The 23,140-nt window shown below is 37.1% G+C and overlaps 1 protein-coding gene across 9 annotated transcripts in view; it reads left to right on the top strand.

Moving 5' to 3' along the window:
* Positions 1-23,140, top strand: part of LOC308470838 (cholesterol transporter ABCA5-like) — a 59,913-nt gene that overhangs the window by 28,770 nt on the left and 8,003 nt on the right. For 8 of the 9 annotated variants that reach the window (XM_080994356.1, XM_080994355.1, XM_080994354.1 and 5 more), the window contains 16 exons: positions 2,483-2,621; positions 2,729-2,819; positions 4,061-4,200; positions 5,383-5,502; positions 5,601-5,802; positions 7,701-7,873; positions 8,684-8,811; positions 9,180-9,317; positions 9,717-9,830; positions 12,198-12,368; positions 13,474-13,587; positions 13,977-14,111; positions 19,968-20,033; positions 21,336-21,427; positions 22,257-22,380; positions 22,749-22,866. In XM_080994356.1, coding sequence (XP_080850482.1) covers positions 2,483-2,621; positions 2,729-2,819; positions 4,061-4,200; positions 5,383-5,502; positions 5,601-5,802; positions 7,701-7,873; positions 8,684-8,811; positions 9,180-9,317; positions 9,717-9,830; positions 12,198-12,368; positions 13,474-13,587; positions 13,977-14,111; positions 19,968-20,033; positions 21,336-21,427; positions 22,257-22,380; positions 22,749-22,866 — 2,065 coding nt within the window. The remainder of the gene's footprint in view (positions 1-2,482; positions 2,622-2,728; positions 2,820-4,060; positions 4,201-5,382; positions 5,503-5,600; positions 5,803-7,700; positions 7,874-8,683; positions 8,812-9,179; positions 9,318-9,716; positions 9,831-12,197; positions 12,369-13,473; positions 13,588-13,976; positions 14,112-19,967; positions 20,034-21,335; positions 21,428-22,256; positions 22,381-22,748; positions 22,867-23,140) is intronic. The other variant, XM_080994359.1, reaches the window with a different exon arrangement.

Here is a 23,140-nt window from a genome sequence, read left to right as displayed (position 1 = left end):
GTGGGACGGGGTTTTGAGAATGGGATTGAGGCGATATATTCAGAACAGAAAGCTAAATTGATAGTTAACAATGTGGTTACAGAAGAGTTCAAAATTGAAAAAGGGACACGACAAGGTTGCCCTATCTCCCCTTTGTTATTCATTTCGGTTCTGGAAGTGCTATTGAACATGATTAGAGGGGATCGGTTGGTGGAAGGAATTCAGGTCGGACAGAAACAATACAAATTAAAAGCCTTTGCAGATGACCTGGTCTTGACCTTGCAGAAGCCAGAGCCTAGTACGAAAAGAGTATTACAACTGATTAATGACTTTGGTCGGGTGGCTGGGTTTAAATTAAATAAACAGAAAACTAAGGTCTTGGGAAAAAATTTGACTGATACAGAGTCAGAACGGTTTCAGAATGAGACGGAACTTAATGTGGTTAAGAAAGTAAAATACCTAGGGGTAAACATAACAGCAAAAAATCTAAGTCTATTTAAGGACAATTATGAAAAATGTTGGACAGAAATTAAGAGAGACTTAGACAGTTGGTCAAAATTGAAACTTTCTTTGTTAGGCCGAATTGCTGCTATCAAGATGAATGTATTGCCAAGGATGTTGTTTTTATTTCAAACACTTCAGGTTTTGGACAAAAAGGAGTGCTTTCAGAAGTGGCAGAGAGATATTTCTAAGTTTGTCTGGCAGGGCAAAAAGCCCAGAATTAAGTTTAAGATACTAACTGACGCAAAACAAAGAGGGGGCTTTGCCCTGCCAGACCTAAAGCTGTATTATGAAGCCGCAGCGTTCTGCTGGCTAAAAGACTGGCTACTTCTTGAAGACACTGATGTGTTAGATCTGGAAGGGTTTAACAATACTTTTGGATGGCATGCATATTTATGGTATGACAAGGTTAAAGCAAATAAGGCCTTCAAGAACCATATTGTCAGAAAATCACTGTTTAATGTCTGGACAAAATATAAAGACTTGCTGGAAAATAAAACACCAAGGTGGCTTTCACCTCTGGAAGCCAAGGCCCGAAAAAGACCCAATATGGAGGCTAAATGGCCAAAATATTGGGAAATACTAGAAAAGGATGGAGATAACTGGAAATTGCAGAGTTTGGAGAAAATGAAAGACAAAGTGCGAGATTGGTTACATTACGCTCAGATTAAAGAAGTTTTTAAAAATGATAAGAAACTAGGGTTCCAGGTGGAGAAATCGAAACTAGAAACAGAATTGTTAGAACCAAAGATTAAGGTATTTTCAAGGATGTATAACTTGCTGTTGAAATGGAATACACAAGATGAAACGGTTAAATCGGCTATGATAAGGTGGGCACAGGACATTGGGTATAATATCATGTTTGAGGACTGGGAAAGGTTGTGGAGTAATGGATTGAAATTTACTGCATGTAACGCTCTGAAAGAAAATGTAATGAAAATGATTTATAGATGGTATATGACCCCAGTCAAACTTGCAAAAATTTACCACCTGTCTGATAATAAGTGTTGGAAATGTAAAGAGTGTGAGGGAACGTTCTTCCACCTCTGGTGGACTTGCCCTAAAGTGAAGGCGTTCTGGGAAATGATTTATAATGAACTGAAAAAGGTATTTAAATATACCTTCACTAAGAAACCAGAGGCTTTCCTTTTGGGTATTGTCGGCCAAGGGGTGGTAAAGAAGGACCAGACATTTTTTATGTATGCAACAACAGCAGCAAGGATACTTCTTGCAAAATACTGGAAAACTCAAGATCTACCCACACTGGAAGAATGGCAGATGCAACTGATAGACTACATGGAACTGGCCGAAATGACCGGCAGAATTCGTGACCTGGGAGAAGAGAGGATTGAGGAGGATTGGAAGAAATTTAAGAATTACTTACAAAAACATTGTAATTTGAGCGAATGCTAAATAAGATGCTAGACCAAAATAACTGAGCACCACTAAACTTAGAAGTTTTTTAAGAAAATAAGTAAGACTGTGAAAATTTAACTCCTTTTGAGAACTATAAGATTATGAAACATAGAAGGGATATAAGAATCTAAATAAGATGATAAATTGCTGACAAAATGTTATAACGATGAAAGTGGGAGCGGGAGATGTGAGGAAGTCCAAAGAAAATGTGAAACTATGTTAAGACAAATGTTATATTGTTTATTATGTTTATTTCTATTGTAAAACCCAATAAATTGCTTTAAAAAAAAAAATTATTTTATTTTTAGTATATTCCCAAACTACTGGCAGGCAGGCTGAGACCGTGAAATAAAAACTTACAATAACAGGAGACAATGTGCTTGAGGAAACAGTAGGGTTGCCATATTTCAAAAAGTAATAATCCAGACACAAAAGTTGTTGAGCTTTTTTCTTGTAATCTTATCTGGTCAAACTGTTCACATATCTGATAGAAGTGATGATAATGATAAACGATATTATTGATAAGGGATAACTGTTACTTTCAAAATGAATAGCTAGTCCATTGTTTTCCATGGCCAATATTTAGGTATTACTCTTAGATGAACCAACCGCTGGCATGGATCCATGTTCACGGCAAACAGTTTGGAACCTCCTGAAAAATGGAAAATCCACTCGAGTGACTGTGTTCAGTACCCATTTCATGGAAGAAGCAGACATTGTTGCTGGCAAGTGCAATTTGGGGGCCTTTGTGTTAGTACCAGTTTGGTAATATGGCCAGCTTGTCGCTGTATGAACTGATATAACTGAAGGTACCTTCTGTTCTTGCTTCTAGATCGGAAAGCTGTGATTTCTCAAGGAATGCTGAAATGCCTTGGCTCCTCTCTGTTCCTTAAAACAAAATGGGGAATTGGCTACCGCTTGAGGTATCTGTAGTCTGAAAGTCTATTTCAATGTGTTCATTATTTTCCACTTTGCCTGAATTTTACAACTGATTTAAAAAACACCCAGTTTGGTTAGCTGGAAGTATAATAGCAATGAGTAAACCTGGTAAATATGAACACTAGTTGGTTTATACTGCCTTATTTTCTTTCTTGATTATCACTACAAAGCAACTGTCACAAGGTTATAAAAAAGCATTTGACAGAACAATTCTATGTCTATCCACTCAGAGTTCCCACTAAATTTAATACCACCTACTCCCAGGTAAGTGAGTACAGGATTGCATTCTGAATAAAATATTAAATAATAATTGGATCAAGCAGGCTTATACCTGCTAGAAATTTCAGTAACATCCACAAAGTACTGAATGGAAATATGATTGAGTGTATCAGGTAGAGTTGCCCCCAAACGCCAAAACCCCCGCAATTTTTTTATTGACTTGCTTAATATCAGGCATGAAGAAACAGGGGGTCCAGTTTGGACTGCCAAGCCATTTCCCCCAAACATTGCCAACCTGTCCATCAGCTACTATCATTGGTGATGTCAGCGGGTTGGCTGGACCTTCTTGGAAAGCCATCTCTTCAGCCTCTGAAAAGGATCAGTGTACGGTGGGCCTCCCAAGAAGAAAAAAGAGTCTGCTACCTTTTTGCTGCTGGAGAGCAGCAGCAAAAGTGGGAGAGAGAAAATGCTGCAAAGAGCACTCAGTCTCCACTCTCCTATGCTCAGTCAGGAGCGTGGATATTAATTTAAAGCAGCCATTCTTTGCAGTAGTTTCCCTCCCCCTTTAAAGTTTGCTGGAGGAACTGCAGCAAGGAGCACTGCAAGCAGAAGGGATTTTGACAAGTGGGCTGGGCAACCCATTTGTCAATCACATTATGTCATAGGGAGATGTGATTGACAACTAGATTGGGCCCACCCATCTGTCAGAGTCAGCCTGCTGAAAAGAACTGGCCCTTAGAAACAAAAAAGGCCCACCTCTGGAATATAGCTCAAATGTTTTTATGATTTATCTGTTAGAGTTTTAGATAATTTATGAATAAAGGTAAAGGTAAAGTATTATGAATACTTATATGTAAATTTTGTTTTTCATTTGGATTAAGAAAATAAAGTTTATATGTTAAATTGGTTTACAATATGTTATTTTTGTTACTTAAAAAACAAACAGACCATAGAGTCCCACCTTGTAAATAATAATTAAACATTGTGTGTGTTTGTTTTTCCTTAGTATGCAAATAGACAGGTACTGTAACACGGAAGGCACAGCATTTTTGATCAAGCAGCATATCCCTGGAGCCAGTTTGTTAAAGCAGACTGAAGAGCAGCTTGTGTATGCCTTACCTTTTAACGACATGGACAAATTTTCAGGTACACCTCATCTCCCCTTTGAACACTAGTGAAAATTGGAGAGCAGATGAGGAAAATAATGAAATTCATGGAAAACTAAATTGAAATGGACTTCAAGAGAAATAACATAGGTTTTGGGCCTGTTATGCAAGGAAAAGAGATGGTATTTATTGTGAAAGGGGTCAAAACACCCCAAACTATGTTGTTTGGTTTGTGTTTTGTTTTTTGTAATCTTCCTTCCTTCCTTGGCAAGCTTTTAATAAAAATTATAGAGTAGCAAGACAGTTCCCAGAAAACAACAAAAAACCCTCAATTTCAGACACATTTTTGACACTCTGATAAATGAAGGAAAACATTCACCTTTTGTTTCATGTGACTTTGAACTGTTACGCTATATGCAATCGTTAAACAATAGTGGCACCAAAGGCTTTTTTCTTGTTACACTCAACGGCAAACAGAAATAAGGCAACATGATTGCAAGAAATGTAATAGCTATAAAGCTCAGTGGGAGAGAATAAACTTTGCATGAAGAAATCTCTGGCACCACCAGGTATGTCTGGGAAAGACTTGTGTCTGAAGCCCTGGAGACCCACTGTCATCGTAGACCAGCAGACAGACATAATACACCCATCCAGATACCTAATTTGGCACTCAAGGCAGGCTCCACCCCTCATGCCATATATGATATGCAGTCATAGAATCGTAGTGTGTGTGGAGGGGTGTCATCTAATTCAATCCCCTACAGTGCAAGAGTCATAGCTTAAGGAATCCCTGACAGATGGCCATCCAACTTCTGTTAAAAAAATTCCAGTGAAGGAGAGTCCGCCCACCTCCGGAAATAGTCAATTCTACTGTCAAACAGCTCTTGCCATCAGAAAGTTATTCCTAATGTTTAGTCAAAGTCTCCTTGAACATCTCTGAGGGAAGGTAAAGATGCAACTCCCTGCTGAAATTGTTTGCAGGCACTTGCAAAGCCCAGTTTGTTTGCCTGCATGGTTTGATTACATCACGGTGATGTCAGGTGATTGACCTGTCAGCAATCCCATCCATCAGCAATGCATCCAATCCCTGCTGTAGGTAGGGATTGATCAATGGTATAAGACAGCTTCCTATATTTCTATTTCCAAGCAGTAGCTCGGCAGTGGCTGCTGCTGTTGCTGTTGCTACTATTACCACATCTATTCCTGCTTCTTCTTCTTCTAGCACTGTTTGCTGATCTAGACATGCATTCCCATTTGGGTGTTATTTCTTACGGCGTTTCCATGACTACCTTGGAGGATGTGTTCCTCAAGCTGGAAGTTGAAGCTGAAATTAACCACACAGGTGAGAATCAATGACAGTACTTCCTGTAGTACATTACAGAACAATGATTTGGTGGTGGGGGATAAATTCTAAGTTGCCTAACCTGTTACCCTCCTTAGATTTCAGTGCATTTAACTCGGAGCAAGCTGAAGATGAAATGGATGCAAAATCTATGGATGAGTTAGAGCAAAGCCTGCTAATGCTATCTGAGACAAAATCGTGTGTACTAAGCAATAAGTCTCTTTGGAAAAAACAGGTCTCTACTCTGGCAAAAGTTCATTTTCTTAATTTCAAACGTGACATCAAATCACTCACGGAAGTGTAAGCATCTTGGCTTTCTGTTTCTTAGTCCAAAATGTATGAGAGTCAGAAACGGAAATAGGTTAAAAGGTTAAAACAGACCGCAGCCCAGAGCAAAGACTGCATCTCAGATTGGCGCCTTGTGTTGCAGCACCTGATAGGGAAATAGTGAGTACAGCATGTGTGTGCGTGGAGGAATTGCTATTGAGTCTCTTCGTTGCTTCCTATGCTGCACACATGTAAGCAGCACGCTGCATCATTGTGGAGAGTGGAAGGTCTGTGTAGTTTTCCCTTATCTCTTAGTGCAAGTTAAATTTGGGACTCAAATAGCTGTTGTTGTTGTTGTTTAGTCGTATCCGACTCTTCATGACCCCATGGACCAGAGCACGCCAGGCACTCCTGTCTTCCACTGCCTCCCGCAGTTTGGTCAAACTCATGCTGGTAGTTTTGAGAACACTGTCCAACCATCTCGTCCTCTGTCGTCCCCTTCTCCTTGTGCCCTCAATCTTTCCCAAATAGCTCAATTTTTTCTCAAATAGCTAGCATCCAGAAAAGAGAGAGAGAGCGTACATATGTGCATGCATGCTTGAGAAACACAAGGGAGATGTATGCATGCCTTCTAATCCCTATAATGTTCTAGTGTGCCAATGAGAAGCCTGGAGATAGTTGGGGCTTAAGTGTGTTCATTCAGCCTTATTATATTAGATTATTTCTGCCCCACCTCACCTTTGCCAGCAATATCTGTGCGAATACTTAATGCGCTTCAAGAGGGCAGCTTGCCACATCCTGAAAAAATGTTTGAAAAGAAGTTCCAGTGAGGAAGTGGTAAATTTCAATCTGTGCACATTATTTACAAGGATAGAGGTGTTTGAAAAGAAATTGCATCATCAAACATCACATTTGGCTGCAAGTTTTCTTACCTAAGGCTTACACATGAACTTCAGGAAACTTTTCCGTCTTATGTTTTAACGATCCAAAAGAGAAGGAGCCCACGGAAGGAAAATAAGTGATTGCATTCATGTCATGCTCCAAGAGGGACAGATTGCTATTGCTTGAGACTGGGGGCTTATCCACATTTACCTTTCCTCTCTTTCAAGGCATGATCTGTGCATTAAAGCTGCAGGTCTGAGCACCGTTTTTGTTTTTAATCCTCTGGAGCTTTCCCCACGCAAACCTGCTCTTTAAAGCTCCATTGGAGCAAGCGTCAATGTGTGGAAAACTCAATTTGACATTGGCTCTGCTTGAGCACTAAATAATGGGTTTTCATGGGGAAAGCTCTAGGACAAAATAAAAAATAAAACACAAGCACAGACCTGTGCCTCAAAAGAGCAGGGAAAAGGTAAGTGTGGATAAGCCCTCTGACTATAATGCTAGTTTTTCAATAACACTCCCTGCCCCTTAACCTTTCTGAACTTTTTAAATACCACACAAGGTGCCTTAGATATCATACTCAAGGACTGCTGTCTCAGTGTAGCTGTTTACAGGCTTGTACTTTTAGTATGTGGATGAGTGAAATCATTATTTAATGACTTGTCATCCAGAGCAGGGATTGCAGCCAATTTTACCAGTGGATACAGTTTTAAGGGTATTCTTCCAGAGAATGCTTGAGCAGGTCAACCTGGTTCTGATCTAGCAAGGTCCTTTCCTTTGTTACTGCGAAAGAGTACATGCTTGTCATCCTCAAGTTATTTTGAATATGTGTTTTGTATTGAATAAACTTAAGACAGATTGGTGTTTCCAGTAAAACAATGCAAAATCACTTAGTGGTTTTACAAAAATTAAAAAGCATACAGATTGTGTTAAATTAAATAAAGAAATACTATGGATGATGGCTATTCAGTCTACCTCTGCTCTAAAGGTCACCATTCTTTACACTAATTTGTACCAGCTTTACGTGTACTTTTTTCTTCTTATTTCAGGTTTTTGCTATTAACAGTGTTCCTTGGTGTTGAGATTTATATGTTCAATATGTATCGGCAATACTTCAAAAATGCAGTGGTTCCTGTTACGTTTTCTCCAGACTTATACTTTCTTAAACCAAATGAAACTCATCATAAATACAAAAGCAGTCTCCTTGTTCAGAACTTCACTGGTAAGTTACTTTTCAATTTATTTGCTTTTATTCATTTCACCATCTGGCATTTCATTATTTTATTTTATTTTTACTGTATGACATACAGTAGGAATAAATTAAAAGTGTAATTAAGTTTAACAGCAATCAGTGTAATGAATGGTTAGCTTGAAGACAGGTAGAAAAATCAGCCCTCTGGCAAGTCTGGTTTGATTCCCCCACCCCATTCAATCACAAATTGAATTTAAAGATATGTTTCTAGAATTGTATCTGGCCAACTTCATGGAACAGACTTTAAATAGTTTGATTTTTTACCAAAAAGCTGAAAGCTTTACAGCAGCATCAGTTAATGGGCAGGGTATAAATATTTTAAAATAGATCAATAAAATAAGCAACATTATTTCATAATTATAGTGATTACATGACAGCACAGTTCGTGTGTGTGTGTGTGAGAGAGAGAGAGAGAGAGAGAATGAGAGAGAGAGAGAGAGAGAGAGAGATAATATATACACATATTGTCAGTGCTTCAAGAGTATTGATCTCCGTCATGCACAAAGCAGACCCACTCAAATAATTAACTTTCATTTATTTCAATGTGTTGGGTCTGAGTATGACTTAATTGGAATTCACCCTAAAACTCTATTTTGATGTTTATACGGGACTTCTGGAGAACATGAGCCTTCTTGTTTGCTGCAATACCAGTGCTAACTCTAAATGTTCAATAATAATATGTATCTTTGGCATAGCAGGGAATGGGGAAACTCTTTGCATGCAAGGAATCTTTGTGCCTGTGAGACTAACCTTTCAACTTTCTTTATTGTCTCAACCTAGGATCAGACATTGATGACATCATCAGCTCTCTTATAAGCCAGTATGTACACACAGAAATATTCAATGGCAGTGATTATGTATCAGTTGCTCCCCACAATGGAGCATTAAATGTATCTCATGCGGGCAAGGTGAGAAGAAATGCAGGTTAAATATATTGGGTCTATGTGGGCATTGGTTCTGTTTGCTGGCAGGGAGTTGGGGTGCAAAATGAATTTTTTCCCCAAGTGGGATAGGGGAGGTTTTGAAATTTGAAGAGGGAACTCGACTTAGAAACAGGGCGATAGGTCTTTTTCCTTTTTCCTCACTTTCAGCCTTGGTGGCAGCAGCAGTGGCAAGATCAAAGCTCACAGAGTTTTCTTTAATAGCTCACATGTCATTTCCTTTCTCCCAGACTGCCCTGGTGTTGTTCCAGCAGCACATAAAGTGCTAGGGGGAAGGAACGGTGGCACTAGAGATTTGTCGCTGATTATGCTCTTCTTGTTGTTGTTGTTTTCAGAACTACATCTTTACAGCTGCTTTTAACTGCACCATGAAACACTCTTTACCAGTTATGATGAATATCATTAGCAATCTGTATCTGCACAATTTAAATGTCACAGAAAACATCCATGTCTGGAGTAGTTCGTTCTTCCAAGTGAGTAAATGCAAAGTCCAAAAAAAGTTCTTGTAAAATGAAGTTGCATTCCAATTTGTGACAAGTTGGCCTTTGTGTACATTGGATTGCATGACTTGTGATCTCCAAAACCAAACACGTCTTAATTGCCATGTGTTGTGGTCTCCCAGGTATTCCCTGTTTTGCAGTCCTAGTCAGGCTGCAAAACAGATTTATTTATTAGTATTAGTTTTCAAACTTTTATTGTACTGTCTTTCAAAAGAATTAAAAATGCAAAAACCTTTAAACTAAATATAGCAAAAACAGACTGATTTATCAAACCACAGTTAGACACCCCCCCCAAAAAAAACCCTTAAAATTATATTTCACCTTGGGTTTTTTCCCCTTTGTATTCTAATATTGCAATCTGTTATTTTGCAGAAAATTACTGACAGAGGTTTCATAATGGTGCTGGTTGTTCAAGCTTTGACAGTAGGAGTCACAATAACTGGATTGCCATCATATTTTTCCATGGACAATGCAGAAAACCACAGGGTAACTTTGTATTAGAACATACTTTTTTTAAAAAAGCAATGTGAAATGTCCTGTACATTGGTTCAACACAGTGATTCCTCAGACCAAATTCCTCAGAGGGAATATCAGGAGTCACCATAGTTATTCCCTTGCCACCTATTTGGCATCATAACTTATTTTAACTGATTTCATACATTGTAGTGAATCAATTCAGGGCAGATATGGTTGTACGTAAAAGTGTTCAAATAGAATAAGGAAATAGCAGCAATATTTATAACTCCTCTGTTCAATCGCGCGGGATGCAATTCGGCGCTTCTGCGCAGATGCGACTGCCAGAACCCGGAAGTAACCAGTTCCAGTACTTCCGGGTTTTGGCAGTCCGTAACCTGAAAAAAACAAAACCTGAAGCGTCTGTAACCAGAGATATGACTGTAGTATTGTTCAGCTAATTGATACCATGCTGTCATAACTTGGGCTGGTTGTCATGCTGCATTCTAAAGAGCTTATTTATTGGGTTTGATTAGCAGGATATTCTGGTTCATATTCATTGCCACACTAGGACTCAGGTGGAAATTGCAGATCATTCTAGTGAACTTTCATTTTACCAATCAAGAGTCATTTTGCTTTTTCTTCCTCAAACTACGTATTTGCTACTACCACCCAAACTGTCCCATTATTCAGTCTCAGGGGAAAAAACCACACCTGCTCTCTTAATTTTAATGATGTAACTATGTTTCTTTTCTTTTTCTTTTCTATGTGTCTTGTTTTTCTTTTTTTGCTCCATGTATGCCTATGTTGACCAAACCTTAAGTTCAGAGAGTAAACACAAATTTTAAAACTTCCAGTCAAACTTTCATATATTCTCTGCAGATGCTTACATAACTGCTTGTTTCACTACTTACAAAGAAACTGGCATAAAAGTAATTATTTAGATGGAAGTGATCCAAAAGCCTGTATCTTCCTTACACACCATGTTTCTTGTAGTATAACACAACTCCCGATATATTGTGGTGTTGTACACTGTTGAGAAGTCTTCTGCTAGCTTGCCCACAAAAAATTAACAAACGTTTTCTCCTTTCACAAATGGCTTTTTGGATCCCAACCTCTGGCTCTCTGAAAACCACAGCTATAGTAACTGCGGTTGCAACTTCTTTATTCATTACATTTACTTGGGAGTAAACCACATGGAATTATATGGGATTAACTTCAGAGTAGACATCAGAGTCTAAATGGGAGTATATATTTTGGCTAAATGCTGCTTATCCTTTTTTAAAAAAATAATCTAATTGCATTTGACCTCAATATTCCTAACTAGGACTGTGCAGGCAATGGCCTATTGATCCCATGTTGTGCTGCCAGCCATATAGGATGAAAAAGAATAAATAAAGCTTCTTAATTCCAGTGTCTCTGGTTGGGAGGCTGCAGGCATTACCTTTGTTTGTTGCTTTAATATTATCTTCAGTGGCTGATCTTGGGCTAGGTACTCACTGTTGTGCCCCACTGTAAAACAGGACTAATGTCCTCTAGATGATATAAATGAAATATAGTGCATATATATGTGTGTGTGTGTTATGCATTTGATTTGCCTTGTAGCCTGTGGCTTGCCTCCCTGCTTTTGCCAGCTGGAGCCATCTCCTTGCATGCATATTAGTTCCTGCTTTCTCCTTGTGGCACGTTTGACTCTGGATTGTGTTGGCCCTGCTATTGTCTGCCAAACCACACTGCTGAGCTGCTGGACTCCGCCCTTAGCCCTACCCACTCCTGTACAGGAATGTCCCTATTTTCACCCATGAAATTTCGGGAGGTAAGTACTCCCTGGTGTGCAGGACTCTCTGCCATTGCTGTACTTTTCTTTGAGCTGCTCCCTAGTTAATTTTCTTAATAGGATATGTTCTTCCTCCATCTTGGTTCATTTATCAGTTAGGGGTGTTTGAGGTGTCTTGTATCAATTAAATTAGAAGGACTCTTGATGTATGTTCCCAATGCTTTTCTTCTAGAAAACCGTATGTTCCAGCCCTACAGATAAGCTAGTGGCCGAAGGCTCAATCACACTTCCATTTGTCCACCACTTTCCTCCAGGAAAACCCACAGTTGAGCACCGAATCAGAACAAATAGCGATCTGCAGAAAATCTGGTTGCTGTTTGATCTGATTTAGTGCTGAAGAGTGGGTTTTCCTGGGGAAAGTGGCAAACCAAAGCGAAAGCTACTCAGACCCATATCTATAAAGTACAAGAAGTGTGGGTGAGCCCATAGAATGTTTTGTACTGTATTTTTTTTTAAATAGTTCATTCCAGATCATATTATCAAAAGCAAAAGTACAATTGCTGGATTTCCTGCCATTCCCCATATTTGACCTAGATTTTCATTTATTTTTTGCACCTTTGCAGATCAAAGCCTATACTCAACTTAAGTTATCAGGTCTTTATCCATCTGCTTACTGGTGTGGGCAAGCACTAGTTGACATTCTTTTATATTACATAATTCTCCTCCTGATGGTTGGAATCTTGTTCATAGTTCACCATGGGATTATTTTTTTCCCTGAGGAGGCTCTTGCTGTGGTAAGTTTTGTTTTCTTCCAGATACTTTTATCCGTTCCTTGCTCCCCTTATTGGCGTCACCTCAACAACAGAAATCCATTAGGATTCAGAAAAGATTTCCCGATGGCAGGAAGGAACTGTGTTGCCATGGAAAACCCCACTGCACCTGTTGAAGGTGCGGGCAGGAATTACTAAACTCCTGCTGGGAGGAATACCTGGAACCTTGGAAGGGAAGAATAGGGCCAGTGATAGAGCCACTGGATCAAAAATCAGTCTGTTTCCCTTGGAGGAACCGATCCGGGACTCTTTGCTGCACCATCCACAAAGAATAAAAATTAACTGCCCAGCTAGGCAGGAGCCAGCAGAACTGCGGATGTGATGGCAAATCTGCCATTCTTCAGCCCTAGTAAAGATTCTTCCCCACGGCACCATTTTATTTTATTTATTACAAAAGCAGAATAACACTGTATTCAACTTGGAGGTTCCCAAAGCATCTTACAGAGTACAGCAAGCCACAAGCCACATAATTACTAAAATCAACAGAGCGGCAAAGTGAACATAAAGCAGAACTTGCCTGCGTAATGGCATTGCCTGCCATTTTACATGCTGCACTCACTGAAGTGTATTTCAAACATCCTGCAATAAATAATGTCGTATACTTATGTTTTTCTGCTCTACTTTTAACCCAAAGAACCATCAACCTTTTGGCTTTTAAATTGGCATAGGAGCAGGTGGTAACACTGTAAATGAGTACAGCACACTGCAGGTAGTGAAAAACTTTCAACAATGTGCAATAATTAAGGGAGTCTTTGTATTTCCTTTTGTGTTTTTGTATTAAAAATATGACCCCTGATTTCATTTGCAAAACATTGCAGGGTAATAATAATAATAATAATAATTTATTTATACCCCGCCCATCTGGCTAGGTTTCCCCAGCCGCTCTGGGCAGCTTCCAACAAAACACTAAAATACAATAACCTATTAAACATTAAAAGCTTTCCTAAACAGGGCTGCCTTCAGATGTCTTCTAAAAGTTTGGAAAGGTGACAGATTGTATTCTGTGTTCTTAATCATTTTGTTGTGTTTTCATGTTATGCATAACTCAAATTTAATTTCCTCCCTGCAGGTTTTGTGCCTTATTGGCTACGTTCCATCAGTAATTCTGTTTCATTATGTTGTCTCTTTCACCTTCAAAACAATACAAAACACCAAAGAATTTTGGTCATTAATTTTTTCAACAGTAAGTAAAAGTGCAGTACTTGATACATCTTTCCTAGTTAATGCAATTTAGTATTTTGATTGACTTATATTTAAGAAATAATTATATGTCTTTTTTTTCTCATTTGGGTTGTAGCTCAGTCCTGCAAGTGCATAGTTTGCTGTACAGCATGTGCATGCAGCATGAAACCAAACTTTGCAGGATTAATTATTTGTCTCTTAGGCGCTATTTACTGTTCCTTTTATTCTGGATATTACTTTTTGCTTTCTTAGCAAAAGCAATCTATACAGCTGGTTTTTCAGTAGCCCACATGCAAATGAATGCTACAACATTTTTTAAAGATGGATAAAAAGAAATCAAATGGTGCTCTAATTTTATTTTAATCATCTTTATTTCTTTTCCCTTTTCAGGTAGCCTTGATTTGTGTTATTGTTATTGATGTAGCTTTTATTCAGTCGTACGCAATAGCAATTATAATTCACACGTGCTTTTCTATCTTCATCCCAATATATCCTCTTATTGGGTGTCTCATTTCTCTAACAGAGGTAAGTTTGCAGTGAACTAAAACAGTGATAAATTTTGTCTGTAGTTTCAAAAGTCTGGTGTGCAGGAGGCAATACATTTGATTAAAATTTCATTCCACATCACTCACTACCTGACTTAAGACTAGTTATGGGCAACCATAGCTGGGCTCAGGAAACTGAACTATTTTGAAAGTTGGAAAATAGGTTGTTGTTATTTCTGTTTTTTAAATTTTTTAAATAAATTTTTATTCAATACAAGTTAAAATACATACATACTCACAACAAAAGAAAATACAAAAGAGAAAAACAAATACATCTATCCAAGGAAAAGGAATTAAAGAATATTTTGTCTCTTTTCATATTTACAGTTATTTATACCTCTATAAAATGCTATTCATGATAACACAGTGAAATGAAATGTAAGATATCAGAATAAAGAAAAAGGGAACAAAGAAAGAATAAAAAAGTAAAAGAAAAGATCATATATGAAAATTTTTTACAAGTAGATAAGCACTCACAATACATAGCCATTTCCCATCTATATTTACATTCAATTGTATAATTTCGTCTTGTCCTTATCTACCTTAAATAAATTGTTTCTTTTGAAAGAAAAAAAAAAACAGAAAAAAGAAAAATAACGACTTCCACCGTTTACCTCACGCGTTTTTAATAATCCCTTTTTCAGAGCCTCTGTTCTTCATATTTTCCCTTTGGGTTTCCTTAATGTCTCACTTTGTATTTTTTATATTACGCACAAGATTATTCTAAACACAACCAGATTTTTGTAGTTGAGCCCTGGTTTTGTAAATAATCATTTAAACACTGCCATTGCTTCATAACCATAGGTTTGGATTTTCTCCTTATTATATCTGTCAATTTTGCTAATTCCAGGTACTCGCAAAGTTTCCCCAACCATTCTCTTTTTGTTGGGATGCTTTCCTCTTTCCAATAGTTAGCAATCAAAATTCTTGCCGCTGTTGTCGCTTATAGAAATAAGTTAATTTTCTCTTTGGGGATATCTTTATCTAAGATTCCTAATAAATATGCCTCTGCCTTTTTTTTATGTGATGTCCTTATCAATTTTTTTATTTCGTCATGGATCATATCCCAAAAGATTTTAATCTTTGGGCAAGTCCACCACATGTGATATAACGTACCTTTTGTTCTGTTACATTTCCAACATTTGTCGTTGTTCCTTTTATTTATTTTTGACAATCTGTCAGGGGTTAGGTACCATCTGTGGTGCATTTTTCTGAAATTCTCCCTTAATAAATCACAAGCAGTAAAATTTATATTTTCCTCCCAAAAAGTTTTCCATCTTTCCAGATCTATCTCATATCCCAAATCGTGCTCCCATTTTAACTTTCCCCTTTCATCTCTTGTTCTAGGGTGGTTTTCGTTAATAGTCTATACATTTTTACAAGTATTTTTTGATCGCTCTGTAGTATTTCCTTTTCTAATTTTGAGGTTTTATTTTCAAATCCTCCCCTTTTTATGTCTTTTTCATAAGTTGCTTTTAATTGATAATATTGTAACCAATTTATTCTAAATGTTTGTAATTGTTTGTAAGTTTTTAATTTAATATTTCCGTCTGCATCCTCTAATATTTCCCTATACGTTGGCCAAGTCTCTTTTACATTACTCTTTAATGTTGTAGTTGCTTCCACTGGCGAAACCCATTGGGGAGTTTTCTCAATAATTTTTCCTTTTGTTCTTTCCCATACATCCAATAGAGCCTTTCTTACTATGTGGTTTGTAATTTTTTTGTGTTGTTCTTTTTTATCATAGAATAAGTAGCCGTGCCATCCATATATTTTGTCCCAGCCCTCTAATGTTAGGACTTCATTATCTTTTAATAATATCCATTTTTTTATCTATCACCAACACGCTGCCTCAAAATACTTCCTTAAATCTGGCACTGCGAATCCTCCACTTTCTTTTGGGCCCATCATTACTTCTGATTTTATCCTTGCTTTTTCCCACTGCCATATAAAATTTGCAAGGTCTCTTTGCCAGCTTATAAAATATTTAGTTCCTATTACAATTGGAATCGTTTGGAATAAAAATAGAATTTTGGGGAGTATCATCATTTTAATCATAGATATTCTTCCTCCTAATGATAGTTTTAATTTTCCCCATTTCTCCATGCTTCCTTTAATTTCTTTCCATTTTTTAATATAATTATCCTTAAATAAATTTGCATTTTTATTTGTAATCCATATCCCTAAGTAGTTCACTTTATTTTTTATTTTTAGTCCTGTTATTTCTTCTAATTCCTTTTTTCCTTTCTCGCCTATATTTTTAGTTATCAATTTCAATTTATCTTTGTTCAATTTGAATCCTGCTACTTCACCAAATTCTTTCATTCTTTCCAATGCTTTATTTATACTTTCTTTTGGTGTTTCAGTTGTAATGATCACATCATCTGCAAATGCTCTTACTTTATAACACTGTGTCCCAAGACATATGCCCTTTATTTCTTCATCCTTTCTCAGAGCTATTAATAGAGTTTCTAATATTGTTATAAATAGGAGTGGGGATAAAGGACATCCCTGTCGCGTCCCTCTCTCGATGTCGAATTCTTCTGTAATTTCATTGTTTAGAATTAATTTAGCTGTTTGTTTTTTGTAGATTGCTTGAATTCCATTCATGAATCTTTTACCTAAATTTAAGCTTTCACATGTTTTGATCATAAATTTCCAAGAGACACTGTCAAATGCCTTTTCAGCGTCTACTGAAAGCATTGAAATTTCTTTACTTGGATTCATTTCGGCATATTCTATTAAGTCTATAATTATTCTAGGGTTGTCCTTTATTTGTCTGGCTGGTAAAAATCCTGCCTGATCTTTTTTAATTATCCTTTTTAGCAGAGTTTTCATTCTATTTGCAAGGACTCCAGTAAATATTTTATAGTCTATATTCAATAAAGATATTGGCCTGTAGTTTTTTATAAGTCTCAAATCTGTACCTTGCTTTGGGATAAAGGTTATTAATGCTTCTTGCCATGAGTTAGGTATTTCTCCTTTGTCTAAAATTTCATTCATAATTAATTGCAATTTTGGTGTTATTATTTCCTCTAATTTTTTATAATATGTTACTGAGATTCTGTCTGGTCCAGGCGATTTCCCCTCCTTCATATTTTTAATCACTTTTTTAATTTCTTCAAGTTCAATATTTGAATTTAATATTGCATATTCTTCTTCTATATCTGGCAGTCTATTTTCTGATAGGTATTTTTGAATTTTCTTTTCCTCTTTTAATTCTACTTTATATAAATTTTTGTAATATTTTATAAAACTTTCTTTAATTTGTTTTGGGTCAATGATTTCCTTTTCTTCATCAATAATTCTATTTATTACTCTTTCTACCTGTCTTTCTTTGATAAACCATGCCAGCATCCTACTCGGTTTATTTGCCTGTTCAAAATATCTTTGTTTCGTCCATATAATTTTTTTCTCTACTTCCCTATTTATTAAATTTGATTGGTGGGCTTGTAAATTCTTTATTTGTTGGAGGATATTTTCATTCTTTGGGTTTTTCACTAGGTCTTTTTCTTTCTCTTATTTGTTTATTTATTTCCATAATATTATTATCTTTATTTCTCCTTATCTTTCCCATTTGTTGTATTACAAACCCTCTCATATAGGCTTTGCTCGCTTCCCAAATCATTTTTTTATCCGTATCCTGATTTTCATTTATTTCATAAAATTCTTTCAATATTTCCTTTGCCCTTTTAACCCTTTGATCATCTCTCCATACCTCCTCGTTCATTTTCCACCTTCCCTTAGTATGATTTTGAAATTTCATTATTACCGATACCGGATTATGATCTGATATCGATCTGTTTAGTATTTCTGCTTTTTCTAAACTTAACATCAGCTTTTTTGTTAGCCATATTGCGTCGATTCGTCCCCCAGATTTTTTTGCCTCTGAGTAATGGGTTATATCTTTAACACTTGGGTTTTTTGTTCTCCAGGCATCATATAAATTAAAATTCTTAATTAAATGGAAAAAGGAGAGTGGTAATCTACCTGAACTTGACGTTTTCTCTCTTTGCGTTCTGTCCATTTCTATCAATGCTACTCCATTAAAATCTCCCATAATTACTATATTTTCATCCACATAATCCCATATTCTCTCTTCCAATTTTCTATAAAATTCATCCTTTTTGTTATTCGGAGCATATATTCCCACCACTATGATTTTTCCTTCTTTTGTTTGTATTTCTACCCCAAGTACTCTACCTTCATCATCTTGGAATAACATTTGGGATTTCAACATTGTATTTACATAGATGACCACTCCCCTTTTTCTTTCCATTCCAGATGCTATATATTCCTGTCCTAGTCTCGTATTTTTTAACACCCTTACATGAGTTTTGGGTATATGTGTTTCTTGTATACATATGACATCCCATTTTTTCTTCTTTAATATACATTCTAATCGTTTCTCCGAAATTTACTGCTTAATCCATTAATATTCCATGAAATACATTTCAGTCTCATAATCCTTTATTTGTTTAAAATACTCACAACTTTACTGTTATTATGTAGTTATAGTCCAGATTATGCTATTGTCCTAAGGTCACGTTGAAAAGGAAATAAAAGTTTTGGTCTTGTCCTTCTTGCTTCACTCTACCAGTTTTTCTCCTCCCAATTCCTCCCAGTACTTCCTCCAGAACATTTTTGTATCTTCTACTGATCTGAAGGATCTCCTCCTGTCTTTATATGTAAATGACAGTCCCTCTGGGAATTCCCATTTGAACCTTATTTTGTTTTTCTTTAGCGTTGATGTCATGAATCTATAATTGTCTCTCCGCCTCAACAGGCGTGTTGGGATTTTTCTCATAAATTCTACCTGCCTCCCTTCTATACAGAGTGGATCTGTCCTGCCTTGTTGTTATTTCTTGCAAACAACAACTGTTCATATATAGCATTTGATATAGCAATCTGATTTTAGGGGTATTCCAATAAAAGGGTAATTCAGATTGAAATCCACTTTGTGTTGGGATTCAGGGTGTGTCTGTGTGTGTCCTTCCATCCAGCCCTGTTGGCCTCCATCTGTATTGGAATTACTTAAGCTATTTTCTTATTTTGGTGGACGGGGGGTGCAATAGTTTGGTTTGTCAAACACAATTCTGAATCAAACTAGCTAGTGTATACCCTCTGCTAGTCAGCAGTAGAGTGGTCTTTACAATACCATGGAATATGAGAGGTGCCATATTTACTCAAATGTAATGCACACCATTTCTGGCCAAATTGCACTGTGAAAATTAGGGTACGCGTTAGATTTGATGGCATATTTGCATTCGCTAGCAAATGCTTTTTTGGTTTCAAGGTTTTGAAATTTGAGGTGCACCTTAGATTCGATTGTGCATTAGATTTGCCTAAATACGGTATTAGATGGCAGTACAAGATAGATGTTCTCATTAGTGACTCCTGACTTTGGAATGCCCTACCCTCTCAGATGCAAGTTGTACCAGCACTGATGGAGTTTCAACACCAGCCTATTCATTCAAGCATTGTACCAAGTGTTGAGTTTCACCTTTTTGATCTAGTTATGTTATGTTAACTAGTTATCTAGTTATTGCTTTTATTTCAGTTGTATTTAAATGAAATCTATTGTTTTTCTTGTATTTTGATGCTCTCTTTGAAACAAGGAAAAGCAGGTTTGTTTGTTGTAAAAATGTATGCTTTTTGATGAGCTTCCTGCAAAAATCAGTCTGTGGAAGAAATAATTCAGATAAATTGTTTCAAAAAGCATTGTAAAACCATTTGAAAGCATTTTCTAAATGGTAATATTATATAAATGAACTCAGAATGACTTGTAGAAATATGAGGGAGGAAATATTGAAATAAGCATTTTCTGTATTGTTAGGTAGCAGAGAAGCTTGGTCGAAATATGGAAAGAAATACAGAAAGGCTATTGGTTTCAACAATAGCGGTAGGCACCATATTTTCCCTTAAGAATTTAAGAGATGGGTTGTCTGGATACACTTTTACATGTAATGATAAGGTGTTATTGTTTTTATTTTATTTCATAAAATGTATATATTACTTGCATGTAAAAAACCTCAAAGCGGTTTACAAAAATGTGTGGGGCAGGTGAGCATGGTTTGGAGAAAGCTGCCTCTTGTGTCATATTTGATCCCCTGGCCGGTCAAGTTTGATCCATGGGCCAAATGTTTTCCATCACTGATCTATGGGGAAGACATGGCCATAATCATGGTCATTAAACTGAGCTTAAAGGGTTCTTTTAGAGTTATTTTGCTAAAACATAGAAGCAAGTGTATGCTGGTGCAACTAGTCTTGCTTCTAACACTAGGTGAAGATCAGCCATTTTTTATGTACTCTTCCTGACCCTCCCACCACTGTGGCATATAAATGATATTGAAGGATGTACAGCACAAGTTAGGTTGAGGCGTCCTACTAATTGCTTAAATAAATACCCGTATTTTTTGCTCTATAAGACGCACCCGACCATAAGATGCACCTGGTTTTTAGAGGAGGAAAACAAGAAGAAAAAAAGATTCTGAATCAAATGTTGTTGAGCAGGCTTTGCGCGGCTATCGCTGAAGCCAGAACAGCAAGAGGGATCACTGCGCAGCAATCCCTCTTGCTGTTCTGGCTTCTGGGATAGCTGCGCAGCCTGCATTCGTTCCATAAGGCGCACACACAAAAGTAATTTCCCCTTACTTTTTAGGAGGGAAAAAGTGTGTCTTATAAAGCAAAAAATATGGTAAATAGTTGTGGAGACAACCGGCAGATTGTTGCAGAAAGGGAAATGTAATGAAGGTCTTAAGATGCTCCATCACTCTAATTGTATTGTATTATATATTGCTTTGTGATGCCTCACGTGAAGTGTGATACATAAAGTAAATAAAGAATAATATTTTATTCAGTTTTGTATTTATATTCTACTTTTTCTTCAAAGAGTTCAAGGTGGTGTACACACTTACTCCCTCCCCCCCTTTATCCTCTCAACAACCCTGTGAGGTAGTTTAGGTTGAGAAGAAATGACTGGCCCAAGGTCACCCAGTGAGCTTCATGGCCAAGTGGAGATTTGAACCCGGGTCTCCCAGGTCCTAGTCCCGCACTCTAACCACTACACCACACTGGCTCTATCTTACATTGTTTTGTGGGAAGTGAGTGGAGCAATGTGCAAAGAGGGGGGATGCATCTAGCGTCCTTTGCAAAGGAGAAAATCCATTGTATTTAATGTGCTTATTCCTTTCTTCTCTTTTAGCCCTACTTGCAATGTGTCATTTGGCTCTTCCTTCTACGCTATCTTGAGGTGAAATGTGGAGGCAAATCAATGAGAAATGACCCATTTTTCAGGTTGGTATGCCTCTATTTACGGTACTGAAATTACTACACCAAGCCAGTGTTAGTCAGTAGTGAACTGCAACAAAGTATACACATTAAAAGTCTCTTGGTCCATGGAGAAATGACCACTTGCTGATGTTTAGGGCTTAAGGGATGGCTGGAGTTATTACTTAGATAGGCAATACTTTTAGGGACGTTAGTGAAGCAATTGGAGTCCAAGAGTTTGCCCTGGGATCCTTGCAATGCCACAGTTTTTTCTGTTCATGATCTAAGAGTTGTGCCCTTGACATCCTTTCTGACACTACTTTATTAGGCAAACTAAAATATCACAGAATAGTGTGTATGCTTTCCTAGTTAGTGGATCAGACAAATATATTGTAGCCATCAGCATCAGAGAGTTTATTTGAACTTTCTCCCAAGTCAAACACTTCAATATGCTTTAGAATGAGAAGGAAAACAAAGCCTTCACACAGCTTCTCGGAACACCCACCCATCGTCCAACCATTTCTTTAGCTGACTGAATATGTGATGATTCTTGCATGAAAGAGCATTCTTCTTATTGCTGCACATAAGAAACTGAATCAGGGATAAATGGGATATTATCAGCGATTGTAGCGTGAATGCTGCCACCTTCTCATTCACCCAATCACTCTTTGATCTAGCAAAATATCTCACTTGTCTATTTTAGGTGTTTTTCTAGCCAATTCTGTCACAAGGTCATATTGGACAGGGAAGTATCAATATGGTTTCATGTAGGTCTACCTGATGGCATTATTTCTGTTAGTTCTATCTGTTCAGAGGTCCCAATGAGCAGATTTTAAATATATTTCCTTAACTTCAGAACTCCTGCGAAGCTGAAGGCCAGGAAATCGCCAGATGTGCCGTTTGACGAGGATGAGGATGAAGATGTTGTGGCTGAGAGGTTGAGGGTTAAGGAGATGACAACGAGCCAGAGCTGTGAGGAGGTAAATCTTGCTCTTCAGTATCAACCCTGTGAATCTACTGGCACCTGGTCGTATTGTAAGACCTGTATAAGGGGGGGGGGTGATGTGCCTTACCTCTCTTATAGTGATAGTCTGTTTCAAAAAGCACAATTTCCAAATCACGAGTTATGCACCTGGTTTAACTAACAATCCCTGGTTAGCAGAAGACGTGCTAAGTTTATGGGAACTGAAAGTAAATGCCCATGAAATCCTTCTCCTGGCTGCACAGGTGAGCATGTGAGGTTGAGGCTTTGCTCAGGCTTGTTTCAACTTGTGCACGTAGCAAGAAAGCATGGTTTAGTTTTCCATGTGCGTTATCAATTAAGCTCTGTTATCTTTTGTTTCACTAGAAACCGGCCATTTTGGTCAGCAATTTACATAAAGATTATGATGAAAGGACAGATTTTCTTCTCGGAAGAAAAATCAAGAAGGTGGCAACCAATCAGGTCTTTTTTTGTGTAAAAAAAGGTTAGTTGTAAAAATATATATTTTTTTATTTTTTTAAAGAAATTTATTGGGTTTTACAATAGAAATAAACATAATAAACAATGTAACATATATCTTAACATAATTTCACATTTTCTTTGGACTTCCTCACATCTCCCGCTCCCACTTTCATCGTTATAACATTTTGTCAGCAATTTATTATCTTATTTGCATTCTTATATCCCTTCTATGTTTCATAATCTTCTAGTTCTCAAAAAGAGTTATATTTTCACAATCTTACTTATTTTCTTAAAAT

This window comes from Podarcis pityusensis (assembly GCF_964106645.2).
Source record: "Podarcis pityusensis genome assembly, chromosome: 2".
In the NCBI taxonomy this organism is placed as follows: Eukaryota; Metazoa; Chordata; class Lepidosauria; order Squamata; family Lacertidae; genus Podarcis; species Podarcis pityusensis.
Note: the sequence above shows the minus strand (reverse complement) of the source record. Positions and strands in the feature narration are given on the sequence as shown.